General features: G+C 41.2%; 1 protein-coding gene across 3 annotated transcripts in view; it reads left to right on the top strand.

Annotated features, from left to right (window-relative positions):
* grid2 (glutamate receptor, ionotropic, delta 2) overlaps positions 1 to 20301 on the top strand; it is a 961209-nt gene that overhangs the window by 890289 nt on the left and 50619 nt on the right. For all 3 annotated transcript variants that reach the window (XM_059650188.1, XM_059650127.1, XM_059650148.1), the window contains one exon: positions 14123 to 14289. In XM_059650188.1, coding sequence (XP_059506171.1) covers positions 14123 to 14289 — 167 coding nt within the window. The remainder of the gene's footprint in view (positions 1 to 14122; positions 14290 to 20301) is intronic.

Here is a 20301-nt window from a genome sequence, read left to right as displayed (position 1 = left end):
TTTCCCCTTCACGGAGAGGTCAAGTACCAAGGGTACAATTTTATGGTAAAGAGTAGGAGTTCAGTGGGAATTTGAGGAAGAGTGTTTTTTTTTTCACTCACCCAGAGTTTCTGACTGTCTGGACTTCATGGCCTAAGGGGTTAGGAAGCCTTGAGATATTTACGAACACTTTAGATGAGCATCATAGTAGACAAGGCTACAGGCAAGTGCTGAAAAATGGGATTATAATAGATGGAGGTTTGATAACTGGCATGGACATAATGGGCCAAAGGGCCATTTTCCATGCTGTAAAAACTATGATTGCTTTATGTTTCAGGACTGTTAATTGAACTTAAATTCCGCAAGATGTTGTGATGGACCTCAAACTCCTGCTTTCCAGAACATTAGCCTGAGCTTTGGGACTTGTGGTCTTGTGACACTGCCATTATGATACCATCTCCATCTATCTTTTGATTAGCCGGTATGCTCAGTGATTAACCAGATTGCCCACTGAACAATCAAACTTTCTGTTTTTCTTCAAAACACCCCAATCCAGACTTGAGATTCAGGACACTATGTAATGCATGACAACCTCTATCCAAATCAGCAGGGCACACTCCATCAGTTCACTGTTATCTACAAAAAACAGTAACCATTGAAAGTTCAAAGTTCCATATTAAAAGGTTCTGGGGATTAGATAAATGGATTTCTAAATCCAAATCCAAAGTTGCTGCTGGGGAAATGCTTTAGCGCCTTTAATAGCTTTCCGTTTAAAGAGCATAAATTAAATTCAGATCCCAAACATCAGCTGTGTGTTTAAGAAAACCCATGAAAAATGTATATTTTTGTCTGTTTGTTTATGAGAGTGGAAGTGGTAGTTTAAAAACAAAGTTATAAGAAGGAGAGGCTGGATGAACACAGCAGGCCCAGCATCTCTCCAGTATCTGCAGTTCCCATTATCACTTATAAAAAGGAGAGGATGGGTGGGGGAGTTTAAAATATTGTGAGAAATGACCTATCAAGACTGATGAGTTTTGAAAATCCAGTTTGTGAACAGATAAGCTTCACATACGAAGAGGTCATCGCGCTTCTGTAAGAAACACTTTTCATTCAGTGATCCCTGTAGCCACTGTTCACTGATTCCCCACAGAGGTTGATGCAATGACTTTACAGACTTTGTCATATAAATTGAACCAGCAATCTGGGTTCATCCAGCCTTCACATTCTTAATGGGTCTGCGCAATGTTCCTTTTCAAGACACTTTGAGATTCACTTCTTGTCATGGAACCCTTCTGTCTGATTCCATAGCTAAGTTAACCCTGTGGATGCAATAGAAAAAGGAGCAGTGTCTATATTATTGTTTCTGATCCAGAGAAAGGAAAATGATCACTGCACCACAAGACCCCAACTTGTACTTATAGTCTGTCTTCCATATCCACAAAACATCCCAAATTATTACACAACCACTGACAGCCCTTCTGAAGAACATTGCACCATCAGAATATGCTCTCAAACATCAATGCTCAGTCAAACTGTTTTCGCTGCTGTCAGCTGAAGGATAGATGTTGGACAGGACACTGGAGAAAATTCGCTTCCAAAATCTGGAAGTGATAGCTTGACGTTTTTCACATTCACCTGAATAGGCAAACAAAACCACAGTGTGATGCTTCATCTGAAAGACAGCAGTGAAGCACTTCTTGATTGCTCTCTCAGCAGTCTCGGAGTACTGGGGGGTGGCTTGTTTCCATTGATGTTCAATGGGTTCTGGAAATGGCTGATGAATCTAATGCAAGAAACACAGACACTGCCTCATGCAGGGTCGGTGGAGGCTGAAAGGTCATTTAGTTGGGCTGTTTTGAAGGTTTATGCACTCTCCATCCAACATCTGTCCATTCCTGAAACTCCAAATGAACTTGGTGCCTTCCCAAAATTCCTTTCTGGTCAGCCACAAGCTAGGGATTCCCAAGAGCCACCAGGGATATCGACTCTTCAGGGATACTTGAGGGCATCCCTAAAGTGTTTCTACAGTCCTCCTGGGAGTGAGGATTTACCACCAAACCCTCTGACTCAGCAATGAACTACAGACATTCAAGCGACACTCACATTTAGACATTGCATTCCAAAACTCCATCTGATTTCCAAATCTTTGTTCTCTCCGATTCTATTCTCTGGACAAATGATAGCTGAAGAAACGCATGTTGAAATAAATTGCTTCTCACATGTCTTCCTGTCATTTAATTTTGCCTAAAATCACCTTTAGAACAGTACATATACAACACAAACAGTAGACCAAGAAGGGATGTAATTAAGGCTAAAGATGATTTCTGACAGCTGAACAACTTTATACAGGGCTTAATAGGATGGTCTTAATTTCGATGCCTGGAGTCTAGTAGAGCAAACCACGGAAATTATAACACCAAAGGAAGCCATTCAGCCCAATGTGCCTATGCTAGCTCTTTGCAAGCCCAACGTAATCACCCAAGCTTGCTTATTTAGTCTGTAACCCCATGCTGTTCCTCATATTAATCTATCCACTGCCTTTTTAAAATTATACGTGAATTTAGTTTCCAGCAGTTTTCCAGGTGGAGGCTTTCAAATCCCAGGCTGAAAATAAAAACGCCTCATCTCCCATTTAGATCCAGTGTGAAGGATTCTAAATCTCTGATTATTGCCTCATTCACCACAGGGAGTAGATTTCCTTTCCACTCTATTGAAATTTCTCATCATCTGGAGAATACATGTTTGAATTTAATCGAATGTTCCAATTCAAGAGTGAGGTATGGAGGTGCACTGAAGTAAAATTTCTATTGCCAGTTGTAGTCCACATGTGAAGATGACCCAAAGTATTCCATGCTCTCATCTCCTACTCTCCCCACAAGCAAGGTCAGCCATACGTCTACAGTCCATAACCTAACTTGAATTAAGTCCCACTCATACATCACTTCTCAAAGCTACAATGGCACCCACTCAAAAAAGTCTCCATTTTAAAATTCACATCATTGTTTTCAAATCCCTCCTTGACCTGACACTTTCCCTTGTAACCCTACAACTCTCCAATAGATTTGTACTCCTCTAATTCTACCTATCTGTGCATCGTGACTTTCACTGCTCCACTAGTAGTGACCATCCTATTCTCAGATGCCTTGGCCTTTAGCTCTTGAAAACCGTTCCTAAACCCCCACCTCTGATATGCTATCTTTCTTCTCTCCTTTAACATACCCCTTAAAAAATGCATCCTTGATGAAGCTTTTGGTCAATAAACCCTATCTCACCATTGATTCAGTATCAATGTTTATTTGGTAATGTTACTGTGAAGAATCCTCGGATGGTTTATGACATTAAAGGCCCAACAGAAATGCAAGTTGTGTTATCAGTTGAAAATTTGCGTATTACTGTAAGCTAAGGGAGATCATTCCTGTTATTTCCAATGTTTCTCCTTTCTGATTGGCAATATAAAATTAAAGTCACTGGGACCTGAAGGAATCCATTGCTAATTGGTATTTTAAGAATATGGAAAGGAATGCTGTGTTTCCTTTTAATGTCATTACTCGACAGAAGGCATTTATTTCAGACGTTGCTGTACAGATTCAACAGAGATGTCACAAGGGATTTTCTTTGAGTGTGGATGTGTGCTTGGAAGGGAACAGCTTTGAATAAAGAAATTGGGAAAATGTTGCAAAAAATAATCATAGCACATATGAGAAAGTGACTGTGCACAAAGTCTGTAGGCACACCATTTGAACCTGAGCTCTAATATTTCTTGATTTTAATTGTGGTTGGAGCCCAATCATCCTTTAGGTAAGTTATCCTGCAGAGAAGTGATATGATATAATTATACTTTCATTTACACTTTGCCTTATCGCAAGCAAGCAGCAGCGGATGCTTGACAGAGCACTTCCTACTGTAGGATGATGATTTCTTCATAGAATTACTCTTTATGTGAAATATTATCTATCTGACAATTGTGACACATGGGTCAAAAACATGGTCCCCCTTCACCAACCAGATATGATGAATAAGAGTTTGGTGTCATAGTGGCAGTGTTGTTGGATGAATAATCCAAAGACCTGGAGTAATGTTTGGGGGATTGAAGTTCAAATTGCAGTACGTGTTTGAGGGCATTTTAATTCAGTTGTTTAATAAATCTAGAAAGAAATGTCAGTCTCATTAATAATGATGTTAAGACTGTCATTTTATCATTAAAAGCACATCTGCTCACAAATGTCCTTCAGTGAAGGAAATCAGCCATCCTTAATTGGTCTGACCTACATGTGACTCCAGATCCACAGCAATGTAATTGATTAGGTAGCATGCTGGTTCAGCAGCTAGCACTGCTGCCTCACAGCACCAGGGACCTACTTTTAATTCCAGCCTCAGACAATGGTCTGTGTAGAGTTTGCACATTCTCCCCACGTCTGCATGGGTTTCCTCCAGATGCTCTGGTTTCCTCCCATAGGCCAAAGTTGTGCGGGTTGGGTGGATTGGCCAAGCTAAATTACCCATAGTGTCTAGGGATCTGCAGGCTGGGTGGATTAACTATGGGAAATGCAGGGTTACAGGGATGGAGTGGCGGTAGGATCTGGGTAGGATGCTGTTCAAATGGTCAGTGTGGACTTGATGGGCTGAGTAGCCTGCTTCCACAAAATAGGGATTCTATGATTTGTAACCAGCCTAGTAAGCCATTTTGTTTCAAGAGAAATAAGTAGTAGCTTCTCTCACATTCCAAATATCAGCGAAAAGAAACAATTCATCCAGAACATGAAAAAAGTGCAGAGCAGTTTGGTTCCAGTGGAACAGAAACCAATGTTCAGCACCAGGAGCACTCACAGGTAACAGTGGGTTGAACAGCTATGCAATCCATTGATTTTATTGTTGAATGGCCATGGCTGAGAGGGCCCCATCTCAATGTTATTTTACTCATTGCTTTATACTTAGACATCTGAAACTTGGGAATGCACTCTGACTTTGAAAGACTCCAGTTTTACTTATAGAGATTAAATTGCTATCAGAGTCCCATGGGTCCACGAGCCGTGATGACTGCACGGTTAAAATAGCTGATGGGAGCATGTTGAGAAGTGTGCACCCAGCTGATTTTCTGACGGTACACATCAGAAAGGAGGAACTCGCTTGTATTTCATCTTTCACAACTTCAGAGCGCCTCAAAGTGTCCTGAAACCAAAGTATGTTTTGAGGTTTTGCAAGAGTCAGTTACACACAGAAGGCTCCCACAAGCAGCAGTGGGATAAATAATCTAACTTAGTGATGCTCTTTGGGAGATAATTCCCGTTCTCCTCATGGATCTTTCCAGTCTGGCCAAAAAAGCAGCCAGGGCATCAATTTAACACCTCACCGTAAAAGGTGGCACCTTTGATAATGTAGCACTCCCTCAGTACAACACTGAAGGGCCAGCCTTGATTCTGAGCTTGGGGGAAGGGTTTTGACTCTGTACACGGGATGGTATGGAGGAAAGCAGGGATGAGCATTTGTGCAATTGGGTGATGTGTCATTTTTTAAACCTCACCATCGTACCCTCAAACCATTTTCCTGGAGGCAGAAATGGTGAAAGGCATGCAACTAATTTTCTGGAATTGATGACATATTGATACCTACCGTCAGAGTTTGTTGGAAATATTCCAGTTGGTTAGCGGGGATCCTTAAAGATTTGAGAATGAATGTTATGACCATTCTTGAGAAATGTTCTTCAACTTCTTACAGTTCTAAACAGGACACCCTGAATCATTAAGCCCCCAGGTGAGGGAGGGGAAACAGATTACCCTCATTTCACCCTTTGCCTCTCACCCCCACTTTAATCACAACAAAACTAATTTTAAAAAGATTCCTTTCCTTTCTCCCAGGCCAAAGGAAATCAGGTTTTAAAGGAACGAACAAAAGAGTAAATTTGTTAGTCACTAAGTGGAAGAAGAAATTACAATGTAACACACGGTCACAAATTAGTATTGTGAAGTGAATCCAAGAATTGAAAGTTAAAAGGTACACAGATCGGCCTCAGGGTCATTCACAATTAACATTGATTGTCAAGCAGCTGCTTTTGAGTAGATAGTGGAGCATTAATAATTAAGTAGTCAATTTTGAAGTTTCTGACTTTACAGGTCAGCCAAAATTCTGTTGTCCTGTTTCCTTCTGAAGTGTATTGCTAACCTGCTCCTAGTGCTCAAAGCAAGAGAATCTTTACCTGCAATGCAAGAGTAACAAGTGGTTGTTTCTTAAACAGTGATGTTCGTTAATGTGTTGGTGCTCGAACGAATATTAATACACATAAAACACCTCAATCGACTAACACATACTCTCAGGTTTGAACTCACCTCTAACTCCTGTTTTAAGTATTCTTGAATGGGGATAATGTAAACGTGTCTCTCACAAAGACAGCTGTGTTTTATCCCATCAGCTTCAATGTCTGAGATTACAGTTCAGGTTGTAGTAAATTCCTCTCTTTGAACCTTCTGCAGCACCTTAAAGTGTGGCATTCCTCCCCAGGCATTTCCAGTCATCTGTTCCTGATTTACAGCATCCGCAGTTCTTTCATTTTTTTTATCTACAGTCTTCTTCTGGCTTTTCAAAAAAAAACATATATTGCAGTTGCAAGTTCTGCATGTTCATAGGTAATCGTGATTATGATCCACATCTGGGACACTATGCATCTGTTTGGATGCGAACACCCAGCAACAGACCAGGGCTGCCCCTCCCAAAAGGTGATCTGATTGATGAATAGTTTCAATAAAACTTTAAAAATATGGAGGAAATGTGCCCAAGGATGGTGTCTCTCTCTCTCTCTCTCTTCTCGTTCTCTTGCTCTCTCTTTCTCCTCAACCTGAACTGTTGGTGCTCCTGTTTCTGAGTTGGAAAGCCTCCAGTCAGCCCATCCATTGCCCATAACTGGCCAGAGAAGTCACCTAGTGGCCACTAGTTGACAGTTTCGGAAAACCCACTGGCAGGTGGCAGTTTTCAAATTCAGTCCCAGTGAGTCTTAATTCAAAAGGCAAAATCCTGCTCCAATTGTCTGAAGTAGTCTATGTCCACACAAAACCTCTGGGAATTTGCTGATATGAAGCAACACTTATTTGTATCATAGAACATAGAACATAGAACATTACAGCACAGTACAGGCCCTTCGGCCCTCGATGTTGTGCCGACCTGTCAGATCAATCTCAAGCCCATCTAACCTAGACTATTCCATGTACGTCCATATGCTTATCCAATGACGACTTAAATGTACCAGGCAAAGCATCTGTTTGGGTGTTCGCATCCAAACAGATACATAGTGTCCCAATTGCCCCTTACTCTCTGAGTAAAGTATCCCATATGTACCAGGCAAGGACTGTATCCAAGAAGACAGATTCTAACTATCGCCGCTTGACGACCAGCAGCATCAGTAATCTTTGTATGGTCAGGAAGGAGGGACCAGAGTGAGACAGAGTCTAAGTGAGTATATAGCTTGGGGACTTTGGGGGCAGCATGGGAATTCAGTGTAAAGGTGAAGAGGCTCTCTTTGCTAGGATGTTAGGCCAATAGTTTGTAAGGATTTTTACAGGATAAATTAAAGCCCAAGACTGGGCCCAACTCAAAAGGAGGAGTGACAACACAGGGATTGCTTAAGTTTATTGATTGTTAATAGCTGCTAATTTGACTATTTATTACAAAGTGTGAAGCTGGATGAACACAGCAGGCGAAGCAGCATCTCAGGAGCACAAAAGCTGACATTTCAGGCCTAGACCCTTCATCAGAGACGGGGATGGGGAGAGGGTTCTGGAATAAATAGGGAGAGAGGGGGAGGCGGACCGAAGATGGAGAGCAGGAGATGCTGCTTACCCTGCTGTGTTCATCCAGCTTCACACTTTGTTATCTTGGATTCGCCAGCATCTGCAGTTCCCATTATCACTGCTACAATTTTAACCTCACTGTGAAGCCTCTTCCAGGGATGCCTAACCTGAAGAAGTTACCCTCCTCCCTCCAGTCCAACCTCAGGGAATCTCTCTCCCACTGCAACTCTCTTGCTCTCCATCTTTGGCCTACCTCCCCCTCTCTCCCTATTTATTCCATTCCCTCTCCCCATCCCCCTCTCTGATGAAGGGTCTAGGCCCGAAACGTCAGCTTTTGTGCTCCTGAGATGCTGCTTGGCCTGCTGTGTTCATCCAGCTTCACACTTTACTATCTTGGATTCTCTGGCATCTGCAGTTCCCATTATCACTGACTATTTATGACAGGTTACTTTCAGATTGAAGGTCAGTAGAAATATTTACAGATTAAAAAATACAAGATGAGTAATCAAATTAAGAACTAACTAAATAAAGTAGAGGTGCAGGCCCTTGCAATATGTTACACCTACATGATGTGGAAGCTAGTGGGCCCCAATGTAGTTCATAGTGATCATATCTGTAGCAAATGTTAGTTGCTTGAGGAATTCGAGCTCATAGTTGATGAGTTGGAGTCGAAGCTTCAAACACTGTTTGAAGCATTGTGTTTCAGGAGACGACGCTCACCTTCGATTAACCATCTTGGTTTTGTTCAGTGGTCAGAGACATGAAAGTGTGATGATAAACAAGGCAGTTTAGAGGGAACCATGAGGCAGGGGTGAAGGACCCTCAGTCTTTGAACTTGTCTAACAGGTTTGAGACTCTTGCTCCCTGTATGGATGAGAGCAGGAGCTGTAGAGAGAATCAACAAACTGAGGATAGTTTCAAGACCCACTATCTAAGGAAGGATGTCCTAGCATTGGAGGGGTTCCAGAGGAGGATTACAAGAATGATCCCAGGGATGAAGGGCTTAAGATATGAGTGGTTGAGGACTCTGGGCCTGTACTCTGTGGAGTTTAAAAAGATGAGGGGGTTATGATTAAAACTTACAGAAGACTGAGAAGCCTGGATAGAGGAGACATGGAGAAGATGTTTCCACCATTAGAAGAAATTAGGACCGAAGGGCACAGCCACAGAGTGAAGGAATGACCTTTTAGAACTGAGATGAGGAGGAATTTCTTCAGCCAGAGGGTGGTGAATCTGTGGAACTCATTGACACAGAAGGCTGTGGAGACCAAGTCATTGAGTGACTTTCAGACAGAGATGGGTCGGTTCTTCATTGTATCAGAGATCAAAGGTTACAGGGAGAAGGCAAGAAAATGGATTGAGAAAAATATCATACATGATTGAATGGCAGAGCAGACTCAATGGTCCAATTTGCCAAATTCTGCTCCTATATCCTATGGTCTTATGGCCATCACTGAATCTCCACTTATGAACATCCTGGGGAACACCATTGTTGAGAAAGTGAACTTGATCTCAGTACTAACTAAACAAAGTAGAGGTGCAGGCCCTTGCAATATGTTACACCTACATGATGTGGAAGCTAGTGGGCCCCAATGTAGTTCATAGTGACCATATCTGTAGCAAATGTTAGTTGCTTGAGGAATTCTAGCTCATGTTGGTGAGTTGGAGTCTAAGTGAACATCTCAATAGAGTGGCTAAAAGAGCAGGTCAGAGGTTAGACACGCTGCAGTGAGTAACTCACCTGCATTCTTCTGGTGCTGGTCCACTGGCTACAATGGACAAGATAGGATTGTGATAGAATATCCTCCACTTGCCTGGACGATTGCAGCTCCAGCAACACTCAAGTGGTTTGACACCGTCCAGGACAAAGCAGCCCAACTGATTAGCACCACATCCACAAACTTTCATTCCCTTCAACACTGATGCAGTGACAGCAGAGTCTACCACTACAAGATGCTCTCAGACTGCTTTAACAGCACTTCCCAAACCTGCAACCTCTGCCATCTAGAAGGTCAAAGGAAACAGATACATGAAGACACCACACCTGCAATTTCCACACCAAACTGTACATCATCTGACTTGGAAATGTGTTGCCATTCCTTCAGCGTCACTGAGTCAGAATCCTAGAACACCCTCTCTAACAGCACTACATGTGTACCCCCATGCCAAAAACTGTGGAGGTTTAGTAAGATGCTCACCACTCCCTACTCAAAGGAATTTATGCTTAGACAATGAATGTTGGACTAGCCAGTGACACTCAAATCCTGTGAATTAATAAGAAGTTGAATTGATACTTTCAGCCTCCAAAAACAATGGAGTCACCCACTGAGTCATGGCTGGCATGTTGAAGCCATGGGTCATTCTTTCAACTGACCTAAATAAGCCAGCAGGAGCTCTGAGTGATTTTACCTCACGGACCTAATTTCAATAGCAGTTCCTGATGCAATTGCATGCTGTCAAAATCACCGCACATTAGGCACCTCTCCTGATTTTCCCTTTGACCTCAATCGTAAGGAAATAGATGGTATATATAATGCATGGATAATTCTATATTGCCAGTTTTACAGTATCATGAAATCACACGTGGATTTTCTAGGGCCAGTATTGGTCATCTGTTCAGAGCTTTATCTCACGCTCAAGAATTAGATGTAGCTACTTAACATACAGCCCGTGTCTTACAGAACACAATGATAACATTGGCAGTTTAAGAACACATCAACACTATTTATTCTAGTATCATTTTTTAACACACTAAAACATTGCGAATTAAAAACATGTTGCAACATTAATAATTCATTCATCATAATGACATAAATTCATCAAAGACTTTTGGAAGGCTAACCAAATGAATCTCAATCAACTGCAGTGAAGGGGACATTTCCCTAACTGCTAATGCTCTGATTTTACATGCATTAACTGCAGGTGTACTGAAGCATGAGGACCTGACAGCGTGTGATGTAGCACTGTTATAGCTTTAGGTGCTTATGAATCTGCTTAGTCAGGAAGTTTCAAAGGCTGGGTTTTCCCTCTTTGCATTTCAGTGATATTCTAAATGGGACACAGTGGTGAATCTGATGAGCGATGAACCATTTTTGATACCTTGCTGAGAGAATGGTATCACCTTTCAAAAGAATCAGTCATTGGCTTACAACCTTGCTATTGATAGTGTGAAAGACCATCAGTCGAAACAACAATGACAAGGGTAATGTGGCAGCTGGTTTGCTTAATGGTTCTGCAGTAATTTAGGGAATGGATGGAGACAGAGAAATGTTAGAGATGCAAAGTGAAATTAAATCAGTGAAGACTATGTTTCGGAGTGCATACATTTCACTTGCTTTCATTCATCATTTATCAGGCTCGGTATTAATGCTTTAATTTGATTATTTTTGTTCCTAACATCACTACATCACCTTTGCAAAAGTCATCAATGATTCAGTACATTCACAATGTTCCAGCCAGGAAGCATAAAGTCACCATGTAAACCTCAAATAACAGGTTTTTAAAATTCGCTTAGGATTGCGGGAAACACTGGCTAGGCTAACATTTATTGCCCATCCCAAATTATCCAGGAAGCAGTTAAGCATCAATCACATTGCTCTGGAACAAGGGGTACACGGAGGCCAGGCATAGAAACATGGAAATTAGGAGTAGGGCCTGTGCCCCTTTGAATCTGCTTCATGATTGAATATGACCATGGTTGATCACTCACAATTGCTGGAAAAGCCCAGCAGGTCTGGCAGCATCTGTGAAGGAAACAGCAAAGTTGTCATTTTGGGCCCGGTGACCCTTCCTCTGTTCTGAGGAAAGATCACCGGACTCGAATCGTCAACTCTGTTTTTTCCTTCACAGATGCTGCCAGACTTGCAGGACTTTTCCAACAACTTCAGTTTGGTTCCTAATTTACAGCATCCACAGTTCTTTCAATTTTTATAGTTAATCTTTCACCGGAGCACCCTGTTCCCATTTTCATAGAATCCCCACAGCGTGGAAGAGGGCCATTTGGCACATCAAGTCCACACCGACCCTCCAAGGACCATCCAACCCAGACCTATCTCTCTACCCTATTCCTCTAACCCTACATTTCTCATGGCTAACCCATGTAGTCTGCATGGATTACTATGGACTATTTAGCACAGCTCATCCACATAACCTGCACATCTTTGGACTGACATCGAGAGCATGATCCCTTTAACCTTTAGAACTGTATCTTATTCCTTTCTGACAACATTCAGAGTTTTGTCTTCAACTGCTTTCTGTGGCAGAGAATTCCAAAGGCTCACCACCCTCTGAGTGAAGAAATTTTTCCTCATCACCCGGTAAGGATGGCAGATTTTGCTCTCTCAGGGATTGAGTGAGCTTTTATGGCAATGGTTGATATTCACCATTAGACTAGTTTTTTTTTAATATCTGATTTTTATTGAATATGAATGCCACCATTTCCCTTGGTAGGATACGTACCTATGTCTCCAAAAGATTAGCCTCGGAGTCTCTATTAATGCTGTGATATTACCATGATTTCACCATTGTCTGATGCTGAATTGTTGTTGATCTTCTCACTATTCCTAACAAATAAATTGGTTGTTACTGATGCAATGACAGCAACGTAAATACTCATTACTATTAATGAGAACTCTCAATCTTTACAAGAGAATAGAAACAATTTGCATTTATATAGCAGTTTTTGTGATTGCAGAATGTTCTTTAGCACTTTCAGCTGATGAGGTGCTTTTTGAAGTGTGGTCCAGTTACAGTGTAGGAAGGGCAGCAAACCCCTTTGTACACAGCAGGTTCTCATAAACAACGATGAAGTAATACCCAGATTGCATGATTTAGTGAAGTTGGGATTGAATGGTAAATATTGTCCTGAGCATCAGATAACTGCTCTGTTCTTCTTCAAGTTGGCTTCACGGGATTTTTTCATGATCACCTGAGAGAGCATGCTAGAACCTTAGATTAATGTGTCATCCTCAAGTCAGCACCTCCGACAATGTGGCACTCCTCCAGCTTTGCACTGCACCGAACTGTTCAGCCTGGATTTGCATTCTCAGGTGTTTGAATGATACTTGAACCCACAGCCGCTTACAGACAGGCAAGAGTGCTACCCTTGATTAGTAAGAGAATCAGAGGTTACAGGGAGAAGACAGGAGAATGGAGTTGAGAAACATAGCAATCATGGTCAAATGGTGGAATAGACTCGATAGGCCAAATAGATTTATGATGCTCCTTTATCTAATGGTCTTATCAACAAAGCTATTGGGAGGTAGATGTTTTGACGTAGTTTAGTTGAAAAGTATCATCAAACCATCATGCAGCATAGATTTATCAATGGCAATAAGACCAGAAAATTTAGCTCTGGCAATGTCTGCAGAGGGGAAATAGAGTTAACAGTTAGGATTTTACCAAAGGCTTCAGGATCCTGAAATTCCAACAAAATGGGAGTCCCAAGTCCATACTTGCCATCAGTGGGTTTGAGCCAGCAGTTTTCACAGAGGGCTTCCTGTTACAAACCTCATACCGTCTTACAATTTGGCAACTTACACTTCTATATCCATTCCACATTCCCAGTCACATATCCTGGCTGTCACTAAGATCGCCCACTTCCAACTTAGTAACGATACCTGACTCCACCTCAGCTTCGGCTAGTGTACTATTGAAATCATCTTCTATGCTTTTGTCACCTCAACCATTGACTATTCCATTTCACTGCTGACCAGCCTCCCATTTTCCATACACTTAGAGCCATCTAACATTCTGTTGCCTGAGTCTTAACTTTTTCCAAATTACATTCATCTATCACTTCTGTACTCACTGATTGGCGTTCAATTCTGGCCAAATAATGCTTGAATTTTAAAACTCTTGAACTTGTCCCCTATTCATCCCATAGCCTCACCCCTTCATATATGTACAATCTCTTCCAGCTCTCTACCCCTCCAACATATGCACTCCTGTAATTCTGGCCACTTAAAAATCTCCAAATTTAATAGGAGTACCACTGGTCGCCATGGCTTCAGCTGCTTATGTCCGAGTCATTATTTTTTCCTGTATACAGGATATTTCCTTATTTAAACTTTTCAAAATCCTTCATAACCACTTTATAATTCTTAATGCATCATTTTCTGATTCAGATGGAGCTTCAGTAACGAGCGACAGTTCTGTCAGATTATGGAAAGATTTTTACTTAGAAACATCTCAAAAACTCTACTTGAAGTAATTATCATTCCACTTTAATTTGAATTAAGGCAAAACAGCTTTTTTCTTTTCTTTCACCAACTTCACATTTCCCTCCTGAAATGTTTACCTAAAGAGGAGCGATGCAAATGAAAGTTTCATTGGATTTTGACTGAAATCTATTCTGTCACTCACAGGTGAAAGCTGGGAATTACGCCTTTGTTTGGGATGTGGCAGTATTGGAATATATTGCCCTAAATAGCCCCGACTGCTCTCTGTTCACTGTTGGTAATACCCTGCCAGATCGAGGATATGGTATTGCTCTACAACACGGCAGCCCATACAGGGACATTTTCTCGCAAAGGTAAGATCCCACAGACTGAGCGTGGTTTATCAAGTGTGTTTAATCAGGTGCCAAGCATATCAAGTAGCATAATCTTTCAAGAGAATTCCAACAGTGAAAGAATGCTTTTCCTCAAGGATAAATGCACACCTTCGTGTAGTTGTACCGCATCTAACATCTATTTTGCTTCAATGTGTTTGAGAAATGGCAGATACACTGATAAAAATGTTAAATCTTGTCATCATGCCTTTACCAAAATTTATGTTTTTAACATGTCTCCCAAATATTTTGGACTTTATTTTATCTTTTGAACTAACACTGTTTAGTATATAACTGATGGACAGTTTTGGTGCTGGGTGAAGAATGGAAAAATGAATGGAGAATTCAAACAGAGATCACATTCATGGAAGTCTAGCAAAATTCCATGAAACAGAATTTTATTTTCAAATGTATCATGGAGGCAACTATTTTATGTACTTCCAATATGTACCCTTCATTTTTTAAAACAAAACATTTGTGGAGGACTGATCTATCCCTCTAAAGGTTTCATCTCCTGTAGAAATGTACTTCCTTTCACAGTCCTTTTTTTTCTCATTATAAGCCCTTTGATATCCTCTTCCCTGTAAAACAATCTCCCTTGTAAAAGGTTTGCCATTTGTTCAGCATCTTACACAATCTCAAGACTCAAAAGAACTTTACAGCCAATGAAGTATTGTTGAAGTGAAATTGCTACTTTGTGATCAGTAAACATTGCATGCATTTTTTGCACAGCCAGCTCCCACAAACAGCACTGTGATAATAACCAGATAACCTGTGCCTTATGTTGGTTTATGCAGAAACGTTGATTAGGACAGTAGGGATAAAATGCTCTTTGAAATAGTGCCATGGGATCATTATATCTGACTTAGAGCATTGATATGATGCCAGTTTGATGTTTCATCTGTGCAATGTCTAATGGTTTGCTTTCATACATGCTCAGATTATGGCAGTCCGACCACTGATCTTCCCAAATTGCTTATTTGCATAACTTCGTAGGAACAAATAGTAAGTCATGTAGCTGACTGCAGACTGAGAGTTCTGAAAGACCTGGGAATCCTGCAGACACATTTATGTGAAGCTTCTGTAGAGTTCTCAGATGTTTTGAAGTTCTGTAAACATTTGGTTTGGATTTAGAGTCTTCTCCGTATTACTTTGAAATGAGTCAGATAAATAAGACATACATCAACCCGCCCAAACAAGACACATGATGGCCAGCAGGTACAACAGTCTGAAAATGGGATGATCTTGTGCTGTATTCCTTTAAAGGTGTCACAATTTACCCCTTTGCGTCCTACTTCACATCCATTAAACAAACCCCTTAAAGTCAACTCAATGCTACAACCCATGAGCGCCAGAAAAATCCATAGCAACTGACAATCAAAACAAAGGCCCATTCACAACAGCAATCATTTTGATACCAAGTATCATGATGAATGATATTGGAGGTTTATTGCATTGCTCTGTCTCGTAAACTTAGAACTGCTGGAGAAAATATCCCTTTACTGATTTCCACAAGTATCAGAGCATTATTATTTACCTTGCAACAATGGCAGTTTTGGGACCCTTGATCTAACATTAAGCTGGGTTGATGAACGTACTTCATTTCTGTTCTAACTTTTGTCAGAAACCTATATGAAGCTGGCTTGGACTATTCCCAAGTCCAATTCCCAACTTCATTTGATTATCCAGATATCCCCGTACAAATCTCTCAGCAGTAACATTGAATTGGTGTTCCAGGAGACACCAGTTGATTATTTAAATAGAAACAATATTCAGAGTTATGGAGAAAAAGGAGGAGAATTGTGCTCAGTCATAGTGCTCTTTCACGGAGCTGGTGTACATGATGGGCCAAACAGCCTCTATCTGTATGATAACGGTCCTGTGATGTTAGGAGAATCCTCATCCAGGAAGACATGAGATTGGTTCGTGTACAAAAAAGGAAGCTATGTTCCTTCAAAGATGGATCTTGTATGTAATGCTGCAACATTAAAGAGACACAGAATTTTGTATCCAGTTCATAGTGTCATAGAATCCCTACAGTGTAGAAGCAGTCCATTCGGTCTATCAAATCAGCAGTAATCCTCCAAAGAGCTTCCCACTCAGACCCACCCCTTTAGCCTAATCTAGTTAACCTACACATCCTTGGACACTGTGGCAATTTAGCATGAAAAATCCACCAAACCTGGACATCTTTGTCCTGGATACTTATGCTAAGTATCACCCATGAGCATAATTGATAGAAATCTTACCTCTGTATCAATGCTTTGTAGGAAATAAGGACCAAATCTAGAATGACACTCATTTGAGATGCTGCATGTTGGATGCACTGTATTTAAAATGAAGTGTTAAACTGATGTCCCATTTACATTTTTGAGTGGATGTAAAAGTCCAGAAGACATCGAAGCTGAAATAAGTCATTCAGAAATATTGCACAACATTATTTGGATTTTCATTGGTATCCAGATCAATATTTATCCCTCAACCAATATCACAGCAACAGGAAACCTAGTCCTTTAGCTCATTATTGTCTATGGGAGATGGCTGTGCACATATTTCCTGCTAACATTTCCTACATTACAAAACTCACTGCGCTTCAGAATTTTCATTGTTGCAAAGCATTTTGAGACATCCTGAAGTGGGAAAGGTTCTTCAATTTTGCCTCATTTTTTAGTTTTTTTGCTGATACAGGGTACAAGAGGATTGTAACATATTGTTGGATAAGAGCATACGGACTTCTAACCAAAAAAAAAACAAAGCGCAGGGCAAACTCAGCAGGTTTGGGAGGATCTATGGAGAGAGAAATAGAGTTCATGTTTTGTGTAAAATATGACTTAATGTTGTTTCTCTCTCCACAGATGCTGCTTTTCTCTAACTTTTTTTTTTGTTGGCTTTTTTTGAGGTCTCCAGCATCCTCAGTATTTTGCTTTTGCTTCCAACTAAAGTAAGATTGTTTCATGATGCTGAAACATATCATTTTCCTGAGTTTAACTGTCAAAGCAGCACACAAATACATTCAAAGACCAATAACTGCTTGCAACAAAGTAGATAGATTCAGAAAAATGTGCTGTAATATGGTGTAAAAGGATTCATAATCTGTGCCATTCCCATCCTTTACAAGATTGTGATAAAATTTATGAAAATTGAAACCATCTGCCTACTTACAAAAACACTCAGAACCTAGCGTAATGTCCTTGCTGCATCGAAATTATATAATTTAATTGTATAATTATATAATTTCTTTAAACATAGCTGTGGGGTATTATTGACAAGCCAGTGTTTGTATTTAGTTACAGGTTGATGCTTCAGTGTCTGTCTGCAGTGGACTGCATAATTGCTCTTCAGAACGAGCTGGATTCAATCAGTAAATACCTGCTGCAGCATAAAATGAACCTCTGTGTCATTGTATTTGGTTCTTGATAACTGTTGCAGTTCAGAAAAGGTCACTTATCCTCTTTGGAGAGAAATCAGAGTCATGTTTCGGGTCCAGTGATCCTCCCCAACCCCAATTCTAAGGAAGGGTCTCTAGACCCAAAGCATAACCTCTGATTTCTCTGCACAGATGCTGCTAGACTTGCTGCAGTTTTCCAGCAATTTCTGTTTTTGTTTCTGATTTCCAGCATCCGCAGTTCTTTCGGTTTTTATTTTTTTCTTCTTTTCTCAGCATTAAGTTTGTCCTCTGTAATCAATTTTATGCAGAATTGTGAATTGAGCCAAACTGCGCTAATTCTGTGTGACAGGTTCTGAATCTTTATGAGGTGTATGTTCATCTTAAGTGGTCCTGGCACAGATCCTTCATCAGATGAATTCAAATTCCATTTATTTTGAATGCAGGAACAGAAAGCTCCATGTTTGATGAGAGCTGCCTTTTTCTTGATGCATATTTTAATTACCCTTTTGGTATGGATAGTTTCCTTTGGAGATTGTTTAATATGTTTGAGTTTAGCACAGAAACATAAAACTGATTGGCTTAGTCACATAGGGGTACTTGATATGTTAACCCCTCCCCACTCGTTAAGGCTAAATCTGTCAAGAGTAACAACTGTAAATGCATGCACATTAACACATGAATTACAATTTTATGCACAACCCCTCTGACCTTATTCCATTCATTCATGGGATGTAGGCTCAGTCCTAATTGCCCTTAAGGAGGCAATGGTGAGCTGCCTTCTTGAGCCATTACAACCCCTAGTTGATAGGTACACCCACAGGGCTGTTGGGGATGCAATTCCAGAATTTTGACCCAGCAACAGTAAAGGAACACCAATATATTTCCAAGTTGGGATAGTGTGTGCTGTTGACCATCTAAGTTGCGGGAGTCATCAGTTTAGATCCCTATAAAGCCTGCATGATGGAAGACTTGCAGATGGTTAATATGCTTGGATCGCAAAGAAATCCCGCAGAATCATTGGCTCATGGAAATAAAATATGACGAAACTCATTCGATCATTTTGAGGAATCATTAACCATGTCCTATACCTCTGTGTTTGGGTCAATTTCTGAATCTCGGGAATAGAGGAATATGGAGTGTCTTCTCTCGAAGCCGAAGAGCTAGACATTCATAAAAACTGAAAGAACTGAAGATGCTGTAAATCAGGATCAAAAACAGAAGTTGCCAGAAATGCTCAGTAGGTCTCCGTAGCATCTTTGAAGAAATAAATCCGATGGCCCTTCCTCAGAACTGATCATAGCTGGAAAAACGTCAGTTTATATGCAGAAAATAGGGAGGGCAATGGGGTAGGGAGCAGGTCCGACCCATCTCCCACCTTCTACCCTCACCCCCTCTCTTCCCTCCATTTAAGAGCAATAGTGTTCTCCGTGTTCTTACATACCATCCCACCAGCATACACATCCAGCAGATCATCAGACACCATTTCCATCACCTCCAGCAAGGCATTACCACCAGACGCATATTCTCTTTCCCTCCCTTGTCCACCTTCCACAGGGACTGTTCCCTCCTGGACACCCTGGTCCACTCTTCCTTCACCCCCAAAACCCCCCCAACCCCCAGCTGCTCCTCAGCACATTCCCCTCCAACTGGTGAAGGTGTAACACCTGCCCATTTATCTCCTCCTCCCCAATATCAGAGGGTCCAAACATACCGTCCAGGTGAAGAAACACTTCACTTGGACTCTTGCACTTCCCAGAATCTAGTCTACTGCATTCGCTGCTCACAATGTGGTCTCCTCTACAGTGCGGAAATAAAGCATAGACTAGGTGACCGCTTCACAGAACATCTACATTCTGACCGCAAAAAAGACCCTGAGCTTCCAATTGCCTACCACTTTAATGCACCTCCACGTTCCCTGGCCAATGTCGCTGTTTCAGTGAAGCTCAGCGCAACCTGGAAGAATAACACCTCATTTTCCACCTGGGGCCCCTGCAGCCCTCCAGGGTCAACATCCAGTTCAATAATTTTAATGCCTAAGCTCGCCCATGCCTGAGCCCCCTACTCCATACACCAGGCCTTGTTATAATATGGCCTGCCATTATACACTACCTATTGTTCGTCACTAACAGTCCCCATTAACAGTTATTCACCCTCTGAGCCAGTTCGTTATCCACTCCTTTGTTTAACTAACTGCTCTTCTCTTTCTTTCGGCTCTATCCTTTATCCTATCATTTACTCCATATCCCATCGCCCTCCCTATTTCCTGCATGTAAACAAACATTTTGCTAGCTACCATCAGTTCTGGGGAAGGGTCACTGGACCCAAAACGATAACTCTAATTTTTTTCTTCACAGATGCTGCCAGACCTGCTGAGCATTTCCACCAACTTCTGTTTTTGACCCAGGCATTCATTATCAGGAATGAGACATATCTATTCCCCCTACAATCACCCCACTTACTTCATCAGGAAGTAAAGGTGATAGGCAAAGAGATGAGGATTCTTCAGGAATTGATTGGTATTGGCCCTTTTGGACCTGAAGCTGAACCCGTGCCTGATGAGAGTAGATGTGGATCTGACTGGGTCCTTAAGAAATGCTTCAGGGCGA

This window comes from Stegostoma tigrinum, chromosome 1 (assembly GCF_030684315.1).
Source record: "Stegostoma tigrinum isolate sSteTig4 chromosome 1, sSteTig4.hap1, whole genome shotgun sequence".
Lineage (NCBI taxonomy): Eukaryota > Metazoa > Chordata > Chondrichthyes > Orectolobiformes > Stegostomatidae > Stegostoma > Stegostoma tigrinum.
The sequence above is the reverse complement of the archived record's forward strand: the minus strand, read 5'-3'. Positions and strand labels throughout refer to the sequence as shown.